Source organism: Oncorhynchus keta, chromosome 28 (genome assembly GCF_023373465.1).
Source record: "Oncorhynchus keta strain PuntledgeMale-10-30-2019 chromosome 28, Oket_V2, whole genome shotgun sequence".
NCBI lineage: Eukaryota > Metazoa > Chordata > Actinopteri > Salmoniformes > Salmonidae > Oncorhynchus > Oncorhynchus keta.
The window spans coordinates 8,009,259-8,029,102 of NC_068448.1; the positions used below are offsets into that span (position 1 = coordinate 8,009,259).

Consider the following 19,844-nt stretch of genomic DNA (forward strand, 5'->3'; position numbering starts at 1 on the left):
TGGCAGAAACAAACTTGATGTCACACATTAAAAAGTCTGAGGAGAGAGATGTGAAGTCCCTGCTAACTGGGTTTGTTTCTGCATCCAGAGGTATTGTTCTTCCAGGACCAGACACAAGGCAGGCTGAGTAGCTTCAGTAGCTGGCCTTGTACACTGGCTGGCCTTCATGCCTCCATAACTCCACAGCTCCCTGGTAACTGGGTTTCTAATTGTCAATCAGGGGAATTGTCTTGTTTCTCTTGAGGCAGGTAGACAGAGGAGGAGGAAGGGAGGGAGGCAGGGAAGGAGAGTGTGAGGGAGGCAGGAAGGGAGAGTGGGAGGGAGGGAGGGCTTTTTGTCCTCTGGCTCACTCAACATCTCCACAGTTCCACAGTTCCCTGGAGAAGTGTCTCCATGCCCTTCTGTTGTGCAGGAGAAACCCAAGGGACCTGCATTCTCTGTGGGACAGGAGAGGGCCTTGTGAGACCCCTGGGACCTGGGACCTACTGTATAGACCAGACCAGAGACCTCTGACCTACTGTAAAGACCAGACCAGACCAGAGACCTGAGACCTACTGTACAGACCAGACAAGAGACCTGAGACCTACTATACAGACCAGACCAGACCAGAGACCTGAGACCTACTGTGCAGACCAGACCAGAGATCTGAGACCTACTGTGCAGACCAGACAAGAGACCTGAGACCTACTATACAGACCAGACCAGACCAGAGACCTGAGACCTACTGTGCAGACCAGACCAGAGACCTGGGACCTACTTTACAGACCAGACCAGAGACCTGAGAACTACTGTACAGACCAGACCAGAGACCTGGGACCTACTGTGCAGACCAGACAAGAGACCTGAGACCTACTATACAGACCAGACCAGACCAGAGACCTGAGACCTACTGTGCAGACCAGACCAGAGACCTGAGACCTACTATACAGACCAGAAACCTGGGTCTACTGTACAGACCAGACCAGAGACCTGGGGCCTACTGTACAGACCAGACCAGAGACCTGGGACCTACTGTACAGACCAGACCAGAGACATGGGACCAACTGTGCAGACTAGAGACCAGAGAACAGACCAGAGAACAGACCAGACACTAGAGAACAGACCAGAGAACAGACCAGAGACTAGAGAACAGACCAGAGACCAGAGAACAGACCAGACACCAGAGAACAGACCAGAGAACAGACCAGAGTCTAGAGACCTGGGACCTACTATACAGACCAGAAACCTGGGTCTACTGTACAGACCAGACCAGAGACCTGGGATCTACTGTACAGACCAGACCAGAGACATGGGACCTACTGTCCAGACCAGACCAGAGACCTGGGACCTACTGTACAGACCAGAGACCTGAGTCTACTGTACAGACCAGACCAGACTAGAGACCTGGGACCTACTATACAGACCAGAGACCTGGGACCTACTGTACAGACCAGAGACCTGGGACCTACTGTACAGACCAGACCAGAGACCTGGGACCTACTGTACAGACCAGAGACATGGGACCAACTGTGCAGACTAGAGACCAGAGAACAGACCGGAGAACAAACCAGACACTAGAGAACAGACCAGAGAACAGACCAGAGACCAGAGAATAGACCAGAGAACAGACGAGAGACCAGAGAACAGACCAGAGACCAGAGAACAGACCAGACATCAGAGAACAGACCAGAGAACAGACCAGAGACCAGAGAATAGACCAGAGAACAGACGAGAGACCAGAGAACAGACCAGAGACCAGAGAACAGACCAGAGACCAGAGAACAGACCAGACATCAGAGAACAGACCAGAGAACTGACCAGAGTCCAGAGACCTGGGACCTACTATACAGACCAGAAACCTGGGTCTACTGTACAGACCAGGCCAGACTAGAGACCTGGGATCTACTATACAGACCAGAGACCTGGGACCTACTGTACAGACCAGACCAGAGACCTGGGACCTACTATATAGACCAGACCAGAGACCTGGGACCTACTATACAGACCAGACCAGAGACCTGGGACCTACTGTACAGACCAGACCAGAGACCTGGGACCTACTATACAGACCAGAAACCTGGGTCTACTGTACAGACCAGACCAGAGACCTGGGACCTACTATACAGACCAGAGACCTGAGACCTACTATACAGACCAGAGACCTGGGACCTACTGTATAGACCAGACCAGAAACCTGGGACCTACTGTGCAGACCAGAGACCTGGGACCTACTATACAGACCAGACCAGAGACCTGGGATCTACTGTACAGACCAGACCAGAGACCTGGGACCTACTGTCCAGACCAGACCAGAGACCTGGGATCTACTGTACAGACCAGACCAGAGACATGGGACCTACTGTCCAGACCAGACCAGAGACCTGGGACCTACTGTACAGACCAGAGACCTGGGACCTACTATACAGACCAGATCAGAGACCTGGGACCTACTATACAGACCAGACCAGAGACCTGGGACCTACTGTACAGACCAGACCAGAGACCTAGGACCTACTATACAGACCAGAAGCCTGGGTCTACTGTACAGACTAGACCAGAGACCTGGGACCTACTTTACAGACCAGACCAGAGACCTGGGACCTACTATACAGACCAGAAACTTGGGTCTACTGTACAGACCAGACCAGACTAGAGACCTGGGACCTACTATACAGACCAGAGGCCTGGGACCTACTGTACAGACCAGAGACCTGGGACCTACTATACAGACCAGACGACAGACCTGAGACCTACTATACAGACCAGAGACCTGGGACCTACTGTACAGACTAGACCAAAGACCTGGGACCAACTGTGCAGACTAGAGACCAGAGAACAGACAGAGACTAGAGAACAGACCAGAGAACAGACCAGAGAACAGACTAGAGACCAGAGAACAGACCACAGACCAGAGAACAGACCAGAGACCAGACCAGAGTCTAGAGAACAGACCAGAGACCAGAGAACAGACTAGAGAACAGACCAGAGAACAGCCCAGTAATAGACCAGAGAACAGACTAGAGACCACAGACCAGAGAACAGACCAGAGACCAGAGAACAGACCAGAGATCAGAGACCAGACCAGAGTCTAGAGAACAGACCACAGACCAGATAACAGACCAGAGACCAGAGAACAGACCAGAGATCAGAGACCAGACCAGAGTCTAGAGAACAGACCAGAGACCAGAGAACAGACTAGAGAACAGACCAGAGAACAGCCCAGTAATAGACCAGAGAACAGACCAGAGACTAGAGAACAGACCAGAGACTAGAGAACAGACCAGAGAACAGACTAGAGAAGAGGAGATACACATTTTCTTTGTAAAGATGTACTCTAGATGTGTCTTTTCTTTGTAAAGATGTACTCTATATTTGTATTTTCTTTGTAAAGATGTACTCTAGATGTGTCTTTTCTTTGTAAAGATGTACTCTAGATGTGTCTTTTCTTTGTAAAGATGTACTTTAGATGTGTCTTTTCTTTGTAAAGATGTACTCTAGATTTGTCTTCAGTGTGATGTAGCTGTCTTCAGTGTGATGTAACTGTAGATGTGTCTTTTCTTTGTAAAGATGTACTCTAGATGTGTCTTTTCTTTGTAAAGATGTACTCTAGATTTGTCTTTTCTTTGTAAAGATGTACTCTAGATGTGTCTTTTCTTTGTAAAGATGTACTCTAGATGTGTCTTTTCTTCGTAAAGATGTACTCTAGATTTGTCTTTTCTTTGTAAAGATGTACTCTAGATTTGTCTTTTCTTTGTAAAGATGTACTCTAGATGTGTCTTTTCTTTGTAAAGATGTACTCTAGATTTGTCTTCAGTGTGATGTAGCTGTCTTCAGTGTGATGTAACTGTCTCCACTGTGATGTAGCTGTGTTCAGTGTGATGTAACTGTCTTCAGTGTGATGTAACTGTCTCCAGTGTGATGTAGCTGTCTTCAGTGTGATGTAACTGTCTTCAGTGTGATGTAGCTGTCTTCAGTGTGATGTAACTGTATTCAGTGTGATGTAGCTGTCTTCAGTGTGATGTAACTGTCTTCAGTGTGATGTAACTGTCTTCAGTGTGATGTAACTGTCTCCAGTGTGATGTAGCTGTATTCAGTGTGATGTAACTGTCTTCAGTGTGATGTAACTGTCTCCAGTGTGATGTAGCTGTATTCAGTGTGATGTAGCTGTCTTCAGTGTGATGTAACTGTCTTCAGTGTGATGTAGCTGTCTTCAGTGTGATGTAGCTGTATTCAGTGTGATGTAGCTGTCTTCAGTGTGATGTAGCTGTCGTCAGTGTGATGTAACTGTCTCCAGTGTGATGTAGCTGTCTTCAGTGTGATGTAGCTGTCTTCAGTGTGATGTAGCTGTCTTCAGTGTGATGTAGCTGTCTTCAGTGTGATGTAGCTGTCTTCAGTGTGATGTAGCTGTCTTCAGTGTGATGTAACTGTCTTCAGTGTGATGTAACTGTCTTCAGTGTGATGTAACTGTCTTCAGTGTGATGTAGCTGTATTCAGTGTGATGTAGCTGTCGTCAGTGTGATGTAACTGTCTTCAGTGTGATGTAGCTGTATTCAGTGTGATGTAGCTGTCGTCAGTGTGATGTAGCTGTCTTCAGTGTGATGTAGCTGTATTCAGTGTGATGTAACTGTCTTCAGTGTGATGTAGCTGTATTCAGTGTGATGTAACTGTCTTCAGTGTGATGTAGCTGTATTCAGTGTGATGTAACTGTCTTCAGTGTGATGTAACTGTCTTCAGTGTGATGTAGCTGTCGTCAGTGTGATGTAACTGTCTTCAGTGTGATGTAGCTGTCGTCAGTGTGATGTAGCTGTCTTCAGTGTGATGTAGCTGTATTCAGTGTGATGTAACTGTCTTCAGTGTGATGTAGCTGTCTTCAGTGTGATGTAACTGTCTTCAGTGTGATGTAGCTGTATTCAGTGTGATGTAACTGTCTTCAGTGTGATGTAACTGTCTTCAGTGTGATGTAACTGTCTTCAGTGTGATGTAGCTGTCGTCAGTGTGATGTAGCTGTCTTCAGTGTGATGTAGCTGTATTCAGTGTGATGTAACTGTCTTCAGTGTGATGTAACTGTCTTCAGTGTGATGTAACTGTCTTCAGTGTGATGTAGCTGTCGTCAGTGTGATGTAACTGTCTTCAGTGTGATGTAACTGTCTTCAGTGTGATGTAGCTGTCTTCAGTGTGATGTAGCTGTCTTCAGTGTGATGTAACTGTCTTCAGTGTGATGTAACTGTCTTCAGTGTGATGTAACTGTCTTCAGTGTGATGTAGCTGTCGTCAGTGTGATGTAGCTGTCGTCAGTGTGATGTAGTCATTAATCATCTAGCTAGTCATTATAGCATGTATGTTGCTCATCATGAAGCTGGTGTTGATTAGGATGTGACTGACTGAGTTCAGAGGTCGACAAACCGTAGCTATCAACAAATAACACGTCTGAAAACCGTCTCTTTTCATATTCCCTCGTATATTTTGTAATGCATTCCATATGGGGCCCTTTTTCTTCTGTAGTGCACTACTTTGGACAAGGGCCCTGGTCAAAAGGAGTGCACTATGTAGGAAATAGGGCGCAATTTGAGTCGACCCTGTGCCTGTGAGAGGACTCTAGTGTTATTAGCTCTGACTGTAGCGTCATGGACGGATTGGAATACATCTGTGTCCTCTCTCGTCCTCCTGCTCACCTGGATAACAGCTGGTTAAATATGTACCTTGTCATCAATGCCATTCAGGCACCAGGTATCCGCCATATCTACATTCAGCCTTCCCCACACAAATCAATCAGCTGTACAGTACTTTTGGATTTATTTACAATGCTAACACAAACACAATGCTAACCCTAACCCGTACAGAGTTATTGAGGGAGATGAGCAGGAAATGGGGTGAATGCTTGGACCAGGGACTCTCAGTGGTGAAACTGAGTTTAAGGTCAGAGGCAGAACCGACACCTGCCATGATCCTCTTCTGTAAACAGTTCAACGAGACCAGTGGAGGCTGCTGAGGGGAGGACGGCTCATAACAACGACCAGAATGGAGTCAATGGAAAATGGTATCAACTACATGGAAACCAACGTGTTTGATGTGTTTGATTCCATTCCCACTGAAAATCCATTCCAGATGTTATTATGAGCCGTCCTCCCCTCAGCAGCCTCCACAGAACTACACGTAGGTGTTTAATCCTTCAATTATTCTTTATCATACTAGATTTGATCGACAAGCGATGACAATAATAGAACGTACAGAATTTACAGAGACTCAGAAAAGTCTTGGTAGTTATCAGGTGAGATCTAATGGAGAGCTGATGTAAACATGTCTGTGTTTCCAAGCCTCTCTGGGCCTCCTTCCTCCATCTCTGATGGGCCTTGTGGCTGCATAGTGGCTGGTGTCTGGGTAGATGATGGGCCTTGTGGCTGCATAGTAGATGATGGGCCTTGTGGCTGCATAGTGGCTGGTGGCTGGGTAGATGATGGGCCTTGTGGCTGCATAGTGGCTGGTGTCTGGGTAGATGATGGGCCTCGTGGCTGCGTTAGTGGTTGATGGTTGGGTAGATGATGGGCCTTGTGGCTGCATAGTGGCTGATGGCCGGTTAGATGATGGGCCTTTTGGCTGCATAGTGGCTGGTGGCTGGGTAGATGATGGGCCTTGTGGCTGCATAGTGGCTGGTGTCTGGGTAGATGATGGGCCTCGTGGCTGCGTTAGTGGTTGATGGTTGGGTAGATGATGGGCCTTGTGGCTGCATAGTGGCTGATGGCCGGTTAGATGATGGGCCTTTTGGCTGCATAGTGGCTGGTGGCTGGGTAGATGATGGGCCTTGTGGCTGCATAGTGGCTGGTGTCTGGGTAGATGATGGGCCTTGTGGCTGCATAGTGGCTGGTGTCTGGGTAGATGATGGGCCTTGTGGCTGCATAGTAGATGATGGGCCTTGTGGCTGCATAGTGGCTGGTGGCTGGGTAGATGATGGGCCTTGTGGCTGCATAGTGGCTGATGGCCGGTTAGATGATGGGCCTTGTGGCTGCATAGTGGCTGATGGCTGGGTAGATGATGGGCCTTGTGGCTGCATAGTAGATGATGGGCCTTGTGTCTGCATAGTGGCTGGTGGCTGGGTAGATGATGGGCCTTGTGGCTGCATAGTGGCTGATGGCCGGTTAGATGATGGGCCTTGTGGCTGCATAGTAGATGATGGGCCTTGTGGCTGCGTAGTGGTTGATGGCCGGTTACATGATGGGCCTTGTGGCTGCGTAGTGGCTCATGGCTGGTTAGGTGATGGGCCTTGTGGCTGCGTAGTGGCTGATGGGTGGTTAGGTGATGGGCCTTGTGGCTGATGGCTGGTTAGATGATGGGCCTTGTGGCTGCTTAGTGGTTGATGATGGGCCTTGTGGCTGCATAGTGGCTCATGGCTGGTTAGATGATGGGCCTTGTGGCTGCGCAGTGGCTGATGGCTGGTTAGATTATGGGCCTTGTGGCTGCATAGTGGCTGATGGTAGGTTAGATGATGGGCCTTGTGGCTGCGTAGTGGTTGATGATGGGCCTTGTGGCTGCGTAGTGGCTGATGGCTGGTTAGATGATGGGCCTTGTGGCTGCGTAGTGGTTGATGATGGGCCTCGTGGCTGCGTAGTGGCTGATGGCTGGTTAGATGATGGGCCTTGTGGCTGCGTAGTGGTTGATGATGGGCCTTGTGGCTGCGTAGTGGCTGATGGCTGGTTAGATGATGGGCCTTGTGGCTGCGTAGTGGCTCGTGGCTGGTTAGATGATGGGCCTTGTGGCTGCGTAGTGGCTCATGGCTGGTTAGGTGATGGGCCTTGTGGCTGCGTAGTGGCTGATGGCTGGTTAGGTGATGGGCCTTGTGGCTGATGGCTGGTTAGATGATGGGCCTTGTGGCTGCGTAGTGGTTGATGATGGGCCTTGTGGCTGCATAGTGGCTCATGGCTGGTTAGATGATGGGCCTTGTGGCTGCGCAGTGGCTGATGGCTGGTTAGATGATGGGCCTTGTGGCTGCATAGTGGCTGATGGCAGGTTAGATGATGGGCCTTGTGGCTGCGTAGTGGTTGATGATGGGCCTTGTGGCTGCGTAGTGGCTGATGGCTGGTTAGATGATGGGCCTTGTGGCTGCGTAGTGGTTGATGATGGGCCTTGTGGCTGCGTAGTGGCTGATGGCTGGTTAGATGATGGGCCTTGTGGCTGCGTAGTGGTTGATGATGGGCCTTGTGGCTGCGTAGTGGCTGATGGCTGGTTAGATGATGGGCCTTGTGGCTGCGTAGTGGCTCATGGCTGGTTAGATGATGGGCCTTGTGGCTGCATAGTGGCTCATGGCTGGTTAGGTGATGGGCCTTGTGGCTGCGTAGTGGCTGATGGCTGGTTAGGTGATGGGCCTTGTGGCTGATGGCTGGTTAGATGATGGGCCTTGTGGCTGCGTAGTGATTGATGATGGGCCTTGTGGCTGCATAGTGGCTCATGGCTGGTTAGATGATGGGCCTTGTGGCTGCGCAGTGGCTGATGGCTGGTTGGATGATGGGCCTTGTGGCTGCATAGTGGCTGATGGCAGGTTAGATGATGGGCCTTGTGGCTGCGTAGTGGTTGATGATGGGCCTCGTGGCTGCGTAGTGGCTGATGGCTGGTTAGATGATGGGCCTTGTGGCTGCGTAGTGGTTGATGGCTGGTTAGATGATGGGCCTTGTGGCTGCATAGTGGCTCATGGCTGGTTAGATGATGGGCCTTGTGGCTGCGCAGTGGCTGATGGCTGGTTGGATGATGGGCCTTGTGGCTGCGTAGTGGTTGATGATGGGCCTTGTGGCTGCATAGTGGCTGATGGCAGGTTAGATGATGGGCCTTGTGGCTGCGTAGTGGTTGATGATGGGCCTCGTGGCTGCGTAGTGGCTGATGGCTGGTTAGATGATGGGCCTTGTGGCTGCGTAGTGGTTGATGATGGGCCTTGTGGCTGCGTAGTGGCTCATGGCTGGTTAGGTGATGGGCCTTGTGGCTGCGTAGTGGCTGATGGCTGGTTAGATGATGGGCCTTGTGGCTGCGTAGTGGTTGATGATGGGCCTCGTGGCTGCGTAGTGGCTGATGGCTGGTTAGATGATGGGCCTTGTGGCTGCATAGTGGCTGATGGCTGGTTAGATGATGGGCCTTGTGGCTGCGTAGTGGTTGATGATGGGCCTCGTGGCTGCGTAGTGGCTGATGGCTGGTTAGATGATGGGCCTTGTGGCTGCGTAGTGGTTGATGATGGGCCTTGTGGCTGCGTAGTGGCTGATGATGGGCCTTGTGGCTGCGTAGTGGCTGATGGCTGGTTAGATGATGGGCCTTGTGGCTGCGTAGTGGCTCATGGCTGGTTAGATGATGGGCCTTGTGGCTGCTAATGGCTGGAGGCCCTCACAATGCGGCCTGCCCTGTTTTACAGCACTGCCAGATTATAGAGGCTGTTGCTCTGGAATCTGAGTTGTTTTCTGGTCTGAGTGTGATCTGTTTGTGAATGCTGACCAGATTCATCCTCTCGCCCTTGTTAACCATTAGCTTTACATCATCAATTGTGTAGTACCTGCTGTTGGTGTGACTGTTACCTGCTGTTGGTGTGACTGTTACCTGCTGTTGGTGTGACTGTTCCCTGCTGTTGGTTCTGTGGTAGGGACTGTTCCCTGCTGTCTGCTGTTGGTTCTGTGGTGTGACTGTTCCCTGCTGTCTGCTGTTGGTTCTGTGGTGTGACTGTTCCCTGCTGTCTGCTGTTGGTTCTGTGGTGTGACTGTTCCCTGCTGTCTGCTGTTGGTTCTGTGGTAGGGACTGTTCCCTGCTGTCTGCTGTTGGTTCTGTGGTGTGACTGTTCCCTGCTGTCTGCTGTTGGTTCTGTGGTGTGACTGTTCCCTGCTGTCTGCTGTTGGTTATGTGGTGTGACTGTTCCCTGCTGTTGGTTCTGTGGTAGGGACTGTTCCCTGCTGTCTGCTGTTGGTTCTGTGGTGTGACTGTTCCCTGCTGTCTGCTGTTGGTTCTGTGGTGTGACTGTTCCCTGCTGTTGGTTCTGTGGTGTGACTGTTCCCTGCTGTTGGTTCTGTAGTGTGACTGTTACCTGTTCCCTGCTGTTGGTTCTGTGGTGTGACTGTTCCCTGCTGTTGGTTCTGTGGTGTGACTGTTCCCTGCTGTTGGTTCTGTGGTGTGACTGTTACCTGTTCCCTGCTGTTGGTTCTGTGGTGTGACTGTTCCCTGCTGTTGGTTCTGTGGTATGACTGTTCCCTGCTGTTGGTTCTGTAGTGTGACTGTACCCTGCTGTTGGTTCTGTGATGTGACTGTTCCCTGCTGTTGGTTCTGTGGTGTGACTGTTCCCTGCTGTTGGTTCTGTGGTGTGACTGTTACCTGTTCCCTGCTGTTGGTTCTGTGGTGTGACTGTTACCTGTTCCCTGCTGTTGGTTCTGTGGTGTGACTGTTCCCTGCTGTTGGTTCTGTGATGTGACTGTTACCTGCTGTTGGTTCTGTGGTGTGACTGTTACCTGCTGTTGGTTCTGTGGTGTGACTGTTCCCTGCTGTTGGTTCTGTGGTATGACTGTTACCTGCTGTTGGTTCTGTGGTGTGACTGTTACCTGCTGTTGGTTCTGTGGTGTGACTGTTACCTGCTGTTGGTTCTGTGGTGTGACTGTTCCCTGCTGTTGGTTCTGCGGTGTGACTGTTACCTGCTGTTGGTTCTGTGGTGTGACTGTTCTGTGGTGTGACTGTTACCTGCTGTTGGTTCTGTGGTGTGACTGTTACCTGCTGTTGGTTCTGTGGTGTGACTGTTCTGTGGTGTGACTGTTACCTGCTGTTGTTTCTGTGGTGTGACTGTTACCTGCTGTTGGTTCTGTGGTGTGACTGTTCCCTGCTGTTGGTTCTGTGGTGTGACTGTTCCCTGCTGTTGTTTCTGTGGTGTGACTGTTCTGTGGTGTGACTGTTACCTGCTGATGGTTCTGTGGTGTGACTGTTCCCTGCTGTTGGTTCTGTGGTGTGACTGTTACCTGCTGTTGGTTCTGTGGTGTGACTGTTACCTGCTGTTGGTTCTGTGGTGTGACTGTTACCTGCTGTTGGTTCTGTGGTGTGACTGTTCCCTGCTGTTGGTTCTGTAGTGTGACTGTTACCTGTTCCCTGCTGTTGGTTCTGTGGTGTGACTGTTCCCTGCTGATGGTTCTGTGGTGTGACTGTTACCTGCTGTTGGTTCTGTGGTGTGACTGTTACCTGCTGTTGGTTCTGTGGTGTGACTGTTCTGTGGTGTGACTGTTACCTGCTGTTGGTTCTGTAGTGTGACTGTTACCTGTTCCCTGCTGTTTGTTCTGTGGTGTGACTGTTCCCTGCTGTTGGTTCTGTGGTGTGACTGTTACCTGCTGTTGGTTCTGTGGTGTGACTGTTACCTGCTGTTGGTTCTGTGGTGTGACTGTTACCTGCTGTTGGTTCTGTGGTGTGACTGTTACCTGCTGTTGGTTCTGTGGTGTGACTGTTACCTGCTGTTGGTTCTGTGGTGTGACTGTTCCCTGCTGTTGGTTCTGTGGTGTGACTGTTCCCTGCTGTTGGTTCTGTGGTGTGACTGTTACCTGCTGATGGTTCTGTGGTGTGACTGTTACCTGCTGTTGGTTCTGTGGTGTGACTGTTCCCTGCTGTTGGTTCTGTGGTGTGACTGTTCCCTGCTGTTGGTTCTGTGGTGTGACTGTTACCTGCTGATGGTTCTGTGGTGTGACTGTTCCCTGCTGTTGGTTCTGTGGTGTGACTGTTCCCTGCTGTTGGTTCTGTGGTGTGACTGTTACCTGCTGTTGGTTCTGTGGTGTGACTGTTCCCTGCTGTTGGTTCTGTGGTGTGACTGTTACCTGCTGATGGTTCTGTGGTGTGACTGTCCTGGACTATTTTTACAGAATAATTGTTAGCTTGCTGAAGTGAAAACAACAGAAATCAGCCAGTAATGTTGAAATAAAAGCTGTAGGCGAGTAACTGTGTTCTCTCTAACAGTTTTAATGGATCCTCTGTAAGTACAATGGATCATGTTATCTGTATATTTCTCAGTAACACCTTACACAAGTAACAGCGTGGAATAAACAACGGTCCCTACTGCGTTTGTGTAATAGCAGAAAATGCTCAGCTCCGTTACTCTGCTAGTACAATGCCGTTACTATAGTAACTAGTATGTATCTGTGTCCTGTAACTATGTCCTGTCCAACATGTTTCCTCTCACTGACTTTGAGGGTTTTATTCTAATGAAAGCACTTTCTGACAACTGCTTATGTAAAATGGACTTTTAAAAATACATGTCATTGATTTGATGTGTCAATGTATTGATTGATTGATTGATTGTCTCGTTGCAGGGTATAGCGTTTGCCTCTCTGTTCTTTATCCTGATTTCCATCACTACGTTCTGCCTGGAGACTCACGAGTACTTCAACGACCTGCAGAACCACACGGAACGTGTGGTGGTGGGGAACCACACTGAGGAGGTGATCTTGGTGAAGGTGAGAGACATACTTAGATGTAAATAGGCTCTACGTAGTACTACTGTATGTACTACAAAACGCATGGTGGTGGGGAACCGCACTGAGGAGGTGATCTTGGTTCTGGGATAGATTTGCACTTTTCGCAACAAAGTACGTTCATCTCTAGGAGACAGAACCCCTTCCTGAGCGGTATGACGGCTGCCTGGTCCCATGGTGTTTATACTTGCGTACTATTGTTTATACAATTGCTCCCAAGGATGAACCAGACTTGTGGAGATCTACAATTATTTTCTGAGGTCTTAGATGATTTCTTTTGATTTTCCCATGATGTCAAGCAAAGAGGCACTGAGTTTGAAGGTAGGCCTTGAAATACATCCACAGATACACCTCAAATTGGCTCTATTGATGTCAATTAGCCTATCAGAAGTTTCTAGAGCCATGGCATCCTTTCCTGGACTTTTCCTAGCTGTTTGAAGGTACAGTCAATTTAGTGTATGTAAACTTCTGACCCACTGGAATTGTGATACAGTGAATTATAAGTTAAATAATCTGTCTGTAAACAATTGTTGAAAAAATTACTTGTGTCATGCACAAAGTAATGTCCTAACCGATTTGCCAAAACTATAGTTTGGTAACAAGAAAGTTTTGGAGTGGTTGAAAAATGAGTTTTAATGACTCCAACCTAAATGTATTTAAACTTCCGACTTCAACTTTATTGATACTTTAATGATCCCTGAATTTAAATTCAATAATATAATCTATAATCTAATCTATAATCTGATTTGATGTATAATCAAAGCTAATGTATAATCTAATCTAATGTATAATCTAATGTATAATCTAATCTAATGTATAATCTAATCTAATGTATAATCTAATGTATAATATAATCTAATGTATAATCTAATGTATAATCGAAGCTAATGTATAATCTAATCTATAATCTAATCTATAATCAAATTTTATGTATAATATAATGTATAATCTAATATATTAACAAAGCTAATGTAGGGCCTCCCGGGTGGCGCATTGGTCTAAGGCCGTGCCACCAGAGACTCTGGGTTCGAGCCCAGGCTGCAACCGGGAGGTCCGTGGGGCGATGCGCAATTGGCACCGTGTCATCCCGTTTAGGGAGTGTTTGGCCGGTAGGGATGTCCTTGTCTCATCACGCGCTAGCGACTCCTGTGGTGGGCCGGGCGCAGTGCACGCTGACCAGGTCGCTAGGTGTACGGTATTTCCTCCGACACATTGGTGCGGCTGGCTTCCGGGATGGATGCTTGCTGTGTTAAGAAGCAGTGCAGCTTGGTTGGGTTGTGTTTCGGAGGATGCATGATTCTCGACCTTCGTCTCTCCGGAGCCCGTTCATGAGTTGGGGAGAAAAAGGGGGTAAAAAAAATGTAATTCATAAAAAACAAAACTAATGTATAATCTAATATCTAATCTATAATCTAATGGGTTACCTAATATGATGTATAATCTAATATAATGTATATTCTAATGTATAAACAAAGCTAATGTATAATTTAAAATATATAATCTAATGTATAATCCAATCTAATGTATAATCAAATCTATAATCTAATATATAATGTAATCTAATGTGTAATCTAATGTATAATCTAATCTAGTGTATAATCTAATCTAATGTATATTCTAATGTATAATCTAATGTATAATCAAATCTATAATCTAATCGAATGTATAATCTGATCTATAATCTGATGTATAACACAATCTATAATGTAATGTATAGTATAATCTAATGTATAATTTAATCTATAATCTAATCTAATGTATAATCGAATGTATAAACAAGGCTAATGTATAATCTAATCTAACGTATAATCTAATGTATAAACAAAGCTAATGTATAATCTAATCTAATGTATAATCTAATGTAGAATCTAATCTAATGTTGAATATAATCTAATGTATAATCTAATCTAATGTATAATCTAATATATAATCGAATCTAATGTAGAATATAATCTCATGTATAATCTAATCTAATGTATAATCTAATATATAATCGAATCTAATGTAGAATATAATCTCATGTATAATCTAATCTAATGTATAATCTAGTGTATAATCTAATCTAATGTATAATATAATCTAATGTATAATATAATCTATATTCTAATCTAATGTATAATAAAATATAATGTTTAATCTAATATCTCATCTAATGTATAATTGAATGTATAATCTAATCTAATGTATGATCTAATGTATAATCTAATGTATAATCTAATATATAATCTAATGTATGATCTAATGTATCATCTAATGTATAATCTAATCTAATGTGTAATCTAATCTAATGTATAATGTAATGTATAATCTAATGTATAATCTAATCTAATGTGTAATCTAATCTAATGTATAATGTAATGTATAATCTAATGTAATGTATAATCTAATGTATAATGTGATCTACTCTAGGTGGTGACCAAGCCCATTCTGACCGTGGTGGAGGGTGTTTGTGTGGTCTGGTTCACCTTTGAGTTCTTCGTCCGCATCGTGTGCTGCCCCGACAAGCTGCTCTTCATCAAGAACATGTTAAACGTCATTGACTTCGTGGCCATCCTGCCCTTCTACCTGGAGATGGGCCTCAGCGGCCTGTCCTCCTCTAAAGCAGCCTCCGACATCCTGGGGTTTCTACGGGTAGTCCGTTTCGTCCGGATCCTCCGGATCTTCAAGCTGACCAGGCATTTCGTCGGTCTGAGGGTTCTCGGCCACACGTTGAGAGCCAGCGTCAACGAGTTCTGCCTGCTTATCGTTTTCCTGGCGTTGGGCGTCCTCATCTTCGCCACTATGATCTACTACGCAGAGAGGATAGGGGCCCAACCGGACGACCCCCGCGGCTCTAAACACACCCACTTCAAAAACATCCCTATCTCCTTCTGGTGGGCCGTGGTCACCATGACCACCCTGGGCTACGGGGACATGTACCCCAAGACGTGGCTGGGCATGATAGTGGGCGCGCTGTGCGCTCTGGCGGGGGTGTTGACCATCGCCATGCCCGTGCCTGTTATAGTCAACAACTTTGGGATGTACTACTCCCTGGCCATGGCTAAACAGAAGCTGCCTAAGAAGAAGAAAGCACACAATCCGAACCCGGACGCTCCCACGGACACGGCCTCGTTCGGGAAGTCTGTCGCTACCACTCCCAGGGACAGTACTCAGAGTGATACATGGCCACTGGCTGCAGAGGAGAATATCAACAGGAACCGCTCAGGTCAGAGACCAATTCAAATTCGATTCTTGAAATACAAAATATTCTACCGTACTAATTCATCCCTTTTAACATTTTATTTAGTCTAATGTTTTTTTTGAAGCATCGTTATGATATGTCATAGGCCACAATGATAAGTGGATGTTTAATTTATTAAAACCGTCAACCATTCCACCCCATTTATAAGGTCAGACCTCATTCAACCTTTTTAAACCACAACTCTCCTTACACATCACACCACCACCACTTTATTCACGCTGAAACATTCATAGACCGTTTTCATTGTGCACTTATCCCTTCACTAAATCCTTTTGGTGCCATAATGGTAAAGAAGTAAAGTGGATATGTAATTGATTCAACCCATTCACACTCATAACTCATTCAAACCATATTCAACTCACCCTTTTTTAAAACTCACACGATCAACTTAAACACATTACTAATGAACACATTGCAGTTCTTCACTGACATAAGGTTTGATATGCTGGCAGTATTTGTGGTGCTCTTTTACAACAGGGAGGCGGGGGCGGGGGACAGGACATAATTGACCTCGTACTGTAATCATATAGTATCATATCTTTCCAGGTTTACTGTCCCTAGCCGCAAACACAGTAACACAACTTGAAACAATCATGAATATACCCTTTCTCAGATAATAAATACTTTTGTTAAATTCAGAGTCAGCGTTTTGCTTGCTCCACTATCAAAATACAGTATATTCATCGGTCTACATCCCCGAGTCCCAGTGCAGTCAAAAACACGTGAGTTTCCTGTGTTTTATATATATATTTCCACACTATGAGGTTGGAATAACACTGCAAATACGTGAACATGATGATAATTCCCTTTTAGTGTGAGATCTGTTTGTAAAAGACCGGCCTGAAATTTAAGCCCGTTTTGGTGGGATGGAGTTTTGGCCTTCCATGGTGACATCATAATTAGAGTTAATAGACCCTTTAAGAAAGTGAATTCCAAACCTCTCGGCCAATAACAGCACTCTTTCTGTTTCCTCCTCCCCACTCAGGACACTCCCAGACAGTCCTAGCAAGATTCTTGCTTGAGAAATTGCCCTTTTCATTGAAAACAATCCCAGTAAGGTACTTAATTGTTACCCAGAAATAATTTGATATTGAGGAAAAAACAGCTGCAGTGGACCTTTTAACTCATCTTCTTATAAGGTTGCTGCTGTTCAATAAATGAGTTTGTTGAAAATGGTGTTTTCCCGGTGAAATGACATTGTGGCTCAACCTTTCCCTAAGACCTGAAAGGATGTTGACTTTCTACTGTAAACCCAGCGCTGTGTCTCCTGCAGACTTTTTGTTTCTGTGACTTATAGGCAAGTCAGTTAAGAACAAATTCTTATTTACAATGACGGCCTACACCGGCCAAACCCGGACTACGCTGGGACAATTGTGCGCTGCCCTATGAGGAGTCCCGATTGCCTGGATTGGAACCAGGGTGTCTGTAGTGACTCCTCTAGCTCTGAGATGCAGTGCCTTAGACCGCTGCGCCACTCGGGAGACCACTCGAGACCCTGGGTTTAAATACTACTCAAAACATGTCCAATAGTTTGATCGTTTGCTCCAGTCTGTCTGGAGTGCCAGATGGGCGGGGTTAGCAGTTTTTTAAAATATTTTATTGGATCCAATTTGCCTGGCATGCTCAATCAAGCCCAGTATTGCTGATCTAGCATCAGTTTTGCCATGTACAGTGCATTCGGAGAGTAGTCAGACCCCTTCACTTTTTCCACATTTTGTTACGTTGCAACCAAATTCTAAATTGGATTTAATAAAACATGTTCCTCATCAATCTACACACAATACCCCATAATGACATCATAATACCCCATAATGACATCATAATACCCCGAGGCGGCAGAGTGTTGGACTAGTAACCGGAAGGTTGCAAGTTCAAATCCCCGAGCTGACAAGGTACAAATCTGTCGTTCTGCCCCTGAACAGGCAGTTAACCCACTGTTCCTAGGCCGTCATTGTAAATAAGAATTGGTTCTTATCTGACTTGCCTGGTTAAATAAAGGTTAAAAAAAAAATGTCAAGGCAAAAACCAGTTTTTAGCTGTTTTTTGCAAATGTATAAAAAATAAAAAACAGAAATACCTTATTTACTTAACTATTCAGACACTTTACTCAATACTTTGTTGAAGCACCTTTGGCAGCGATTAAAGCCTCAAGTCTTCTTGGGTATGACGCTACGAGCTTGGCACACCTGTATTTGGGGAGTTTCTCCCATTCTTCTCTGCAGATCCTCTCAAGCTCTGTCAGGTTGGATGGGGAGCGTTGCTGCACAGCTATTTTCAGGTCTCTCCAGAGATGTTCGATCGGGTTTGAGTCCGGGCTCTGGCTGGGCCACTCAAGGACATTTAGAGACTTGACCCGAAGTCACTCCTGCGTTGTGCAGGCATTTTTTGGTACCCTTCTCCAGATCTGTGCCTCGACATAATCCTGTCTCGGAGCTCTACGGACAATTCCTTCGACCTTGTGTCTTGGTTTTTGCTCTGACATGCACTGTCAACTGTGGGACCTTATATAGACAGGTGTGTGTGCCTTTCAAAATCATGTTGAATCAATTGAATTTAACACAGGTGGCGTCCAACCAAGTTGTAGAAACATCTCAGGGATGATCAATGGAAACAGGATGCACCTGAGCTCAATTTTGAGTTTCATAGCATATGGTCAAAATGCTTGTGTGTTTTTTTTTTATCAATATGGGGTATTGTGTGTAGGTTCATGAGGAAAAAATGTTTTTATTCCATTTTAAAATAAGTCTGTAACGTAACAAAATGTGGAAAAAGTGAAGGGGTCTGAATACTTTCTGAATGCATTGTACATGTTGATTTAATGTTGTGTTAGTGTATGTAAGTTGTTTTTGTCTGAAACGTTGTTCCCCCTGCTGCTATCGGACCAGGTCTCTCTTGGAAAAGAGATGTTATCTCAATGAGAGAAAAAAACCTGTATAAATAAGGTCAAATAAAAAATGGAATAAAAAACATGTAAATATGACCTCAACTAACCTTTATATCCAAATGAAAAATATGACATGAACAGGGAGGACCTTGATTCTAGATCTTACGCTGTATGAACCAAATCTGTTCTCCTGTCCCCCTGTCAGACTCCAAGCAGAACGGAGACGCCAACTTGGCTCTGTCGTCGGATGAGGGGTGCAGCCTGACCCAGCCGCTGTCACCCAGCGAGAAGTGGAACCTTCGGCACGCCCACGGCGACGGTCGAGAACCCTCCCGGTCGACCAGGGGGAACAAGAAAAGCAAGAAAGAGGCAACCTGCTTCCTGCTCACCTCCGGAGACTTCTCCTGCTCTGGAGGAGAACACACCATAGTCACTGGTAGGTTGACATGCATACAGGCGCACACATACATACTCGTACTCTCTCTCTCTCTCTCTCTCTGAAACATGGAGCCCACCATCCTCAACCATAGGTCACATAACACACACAACACATCACTGTGAATATACTGGACCGAACACTGGACCATGACAAAGGAGGCTGCAGGCTAGAGATCAATAGGTTGAAACCTAGAAAACCAATATTCAGAACCCTCTTATCCTCCCCATGATAATCATTACACCACACCCATTACACCCGTGGCAACCATGACAACAAGTACACCCATGGAAACCATGACACCCATTACAACCATGTGAGTGGTTGTGGTGTCCACTAAGTGTGTTTGGATTTGTTGGTTCCAGGTTGCTTTCTGGTATTCTTCTGATGTTGCACAGCTGACTGGGCTGTGAATGTCTGGTTGTTTCCATGTCTGTTCTTTTGAAGAACAAGGTCATTTGGCTGTGATCAGACAGAGGTGTTCGTGGCTTGACGATGAATGAGATGAGAGAGAAAGGGTCAATGTCTGTAATCATATAGTCATATAGTCTACTGTGCTCTGGCCAAGAGGTGAGCAGTAGGCGAATCTCCCCATAGAGTCCCCCCGTAACCTACCATTGACACTAGTACAGACCCAGGTTTCTACAGAGCTGCAACAGATCCCTTCTGTTCTTGATGACGGTGCTGTCACTGTTGTTTCTATGGGGGAGATGAAGACAGTTAGAAACAGTATGGCCTGTAATAAAGCTGTCCCCTCGTGTGGTCTGTCACTGTTGTTTCTATGGGGCAGATTAAGACAGTTAGAGACAGTATGGCCTGTAATAAAGCTGTCCCCTCGTGTGGTCGTTAG

General features: G+C 46.3%; 1 protein-coding gene across 1 annotated transcript in view; it reads left to right on the forward strand.

The window, feature by feature from the left end:
• Window positions 1–19,844, forward strand: part of LOC118360469 (potassium voltage-gated channel subfamily C member 1-like) — a 72,733-nt gene that overhangs the window by 35,154 nt on the left and 17,735 nt on the right. Inside the window, exons 2-4 of the mRNA XM_052484708.1 lie at window positions 12,272–12,415; window positions 14,843–15,638; window positions 18,764–18,994. Of these exons, the coding sequence (XP_052340668.1) occupies window positions 12,272–12,415; window positions 14,843–15,638; window positions 18,764–18,994 (1,171 nt within the window). The remainder of the gene's footprint in view (window positions 1–12,271; window positions 12,416–14,842; window positions 15,639–18,763; window positions 18,995–19,844) is intronic.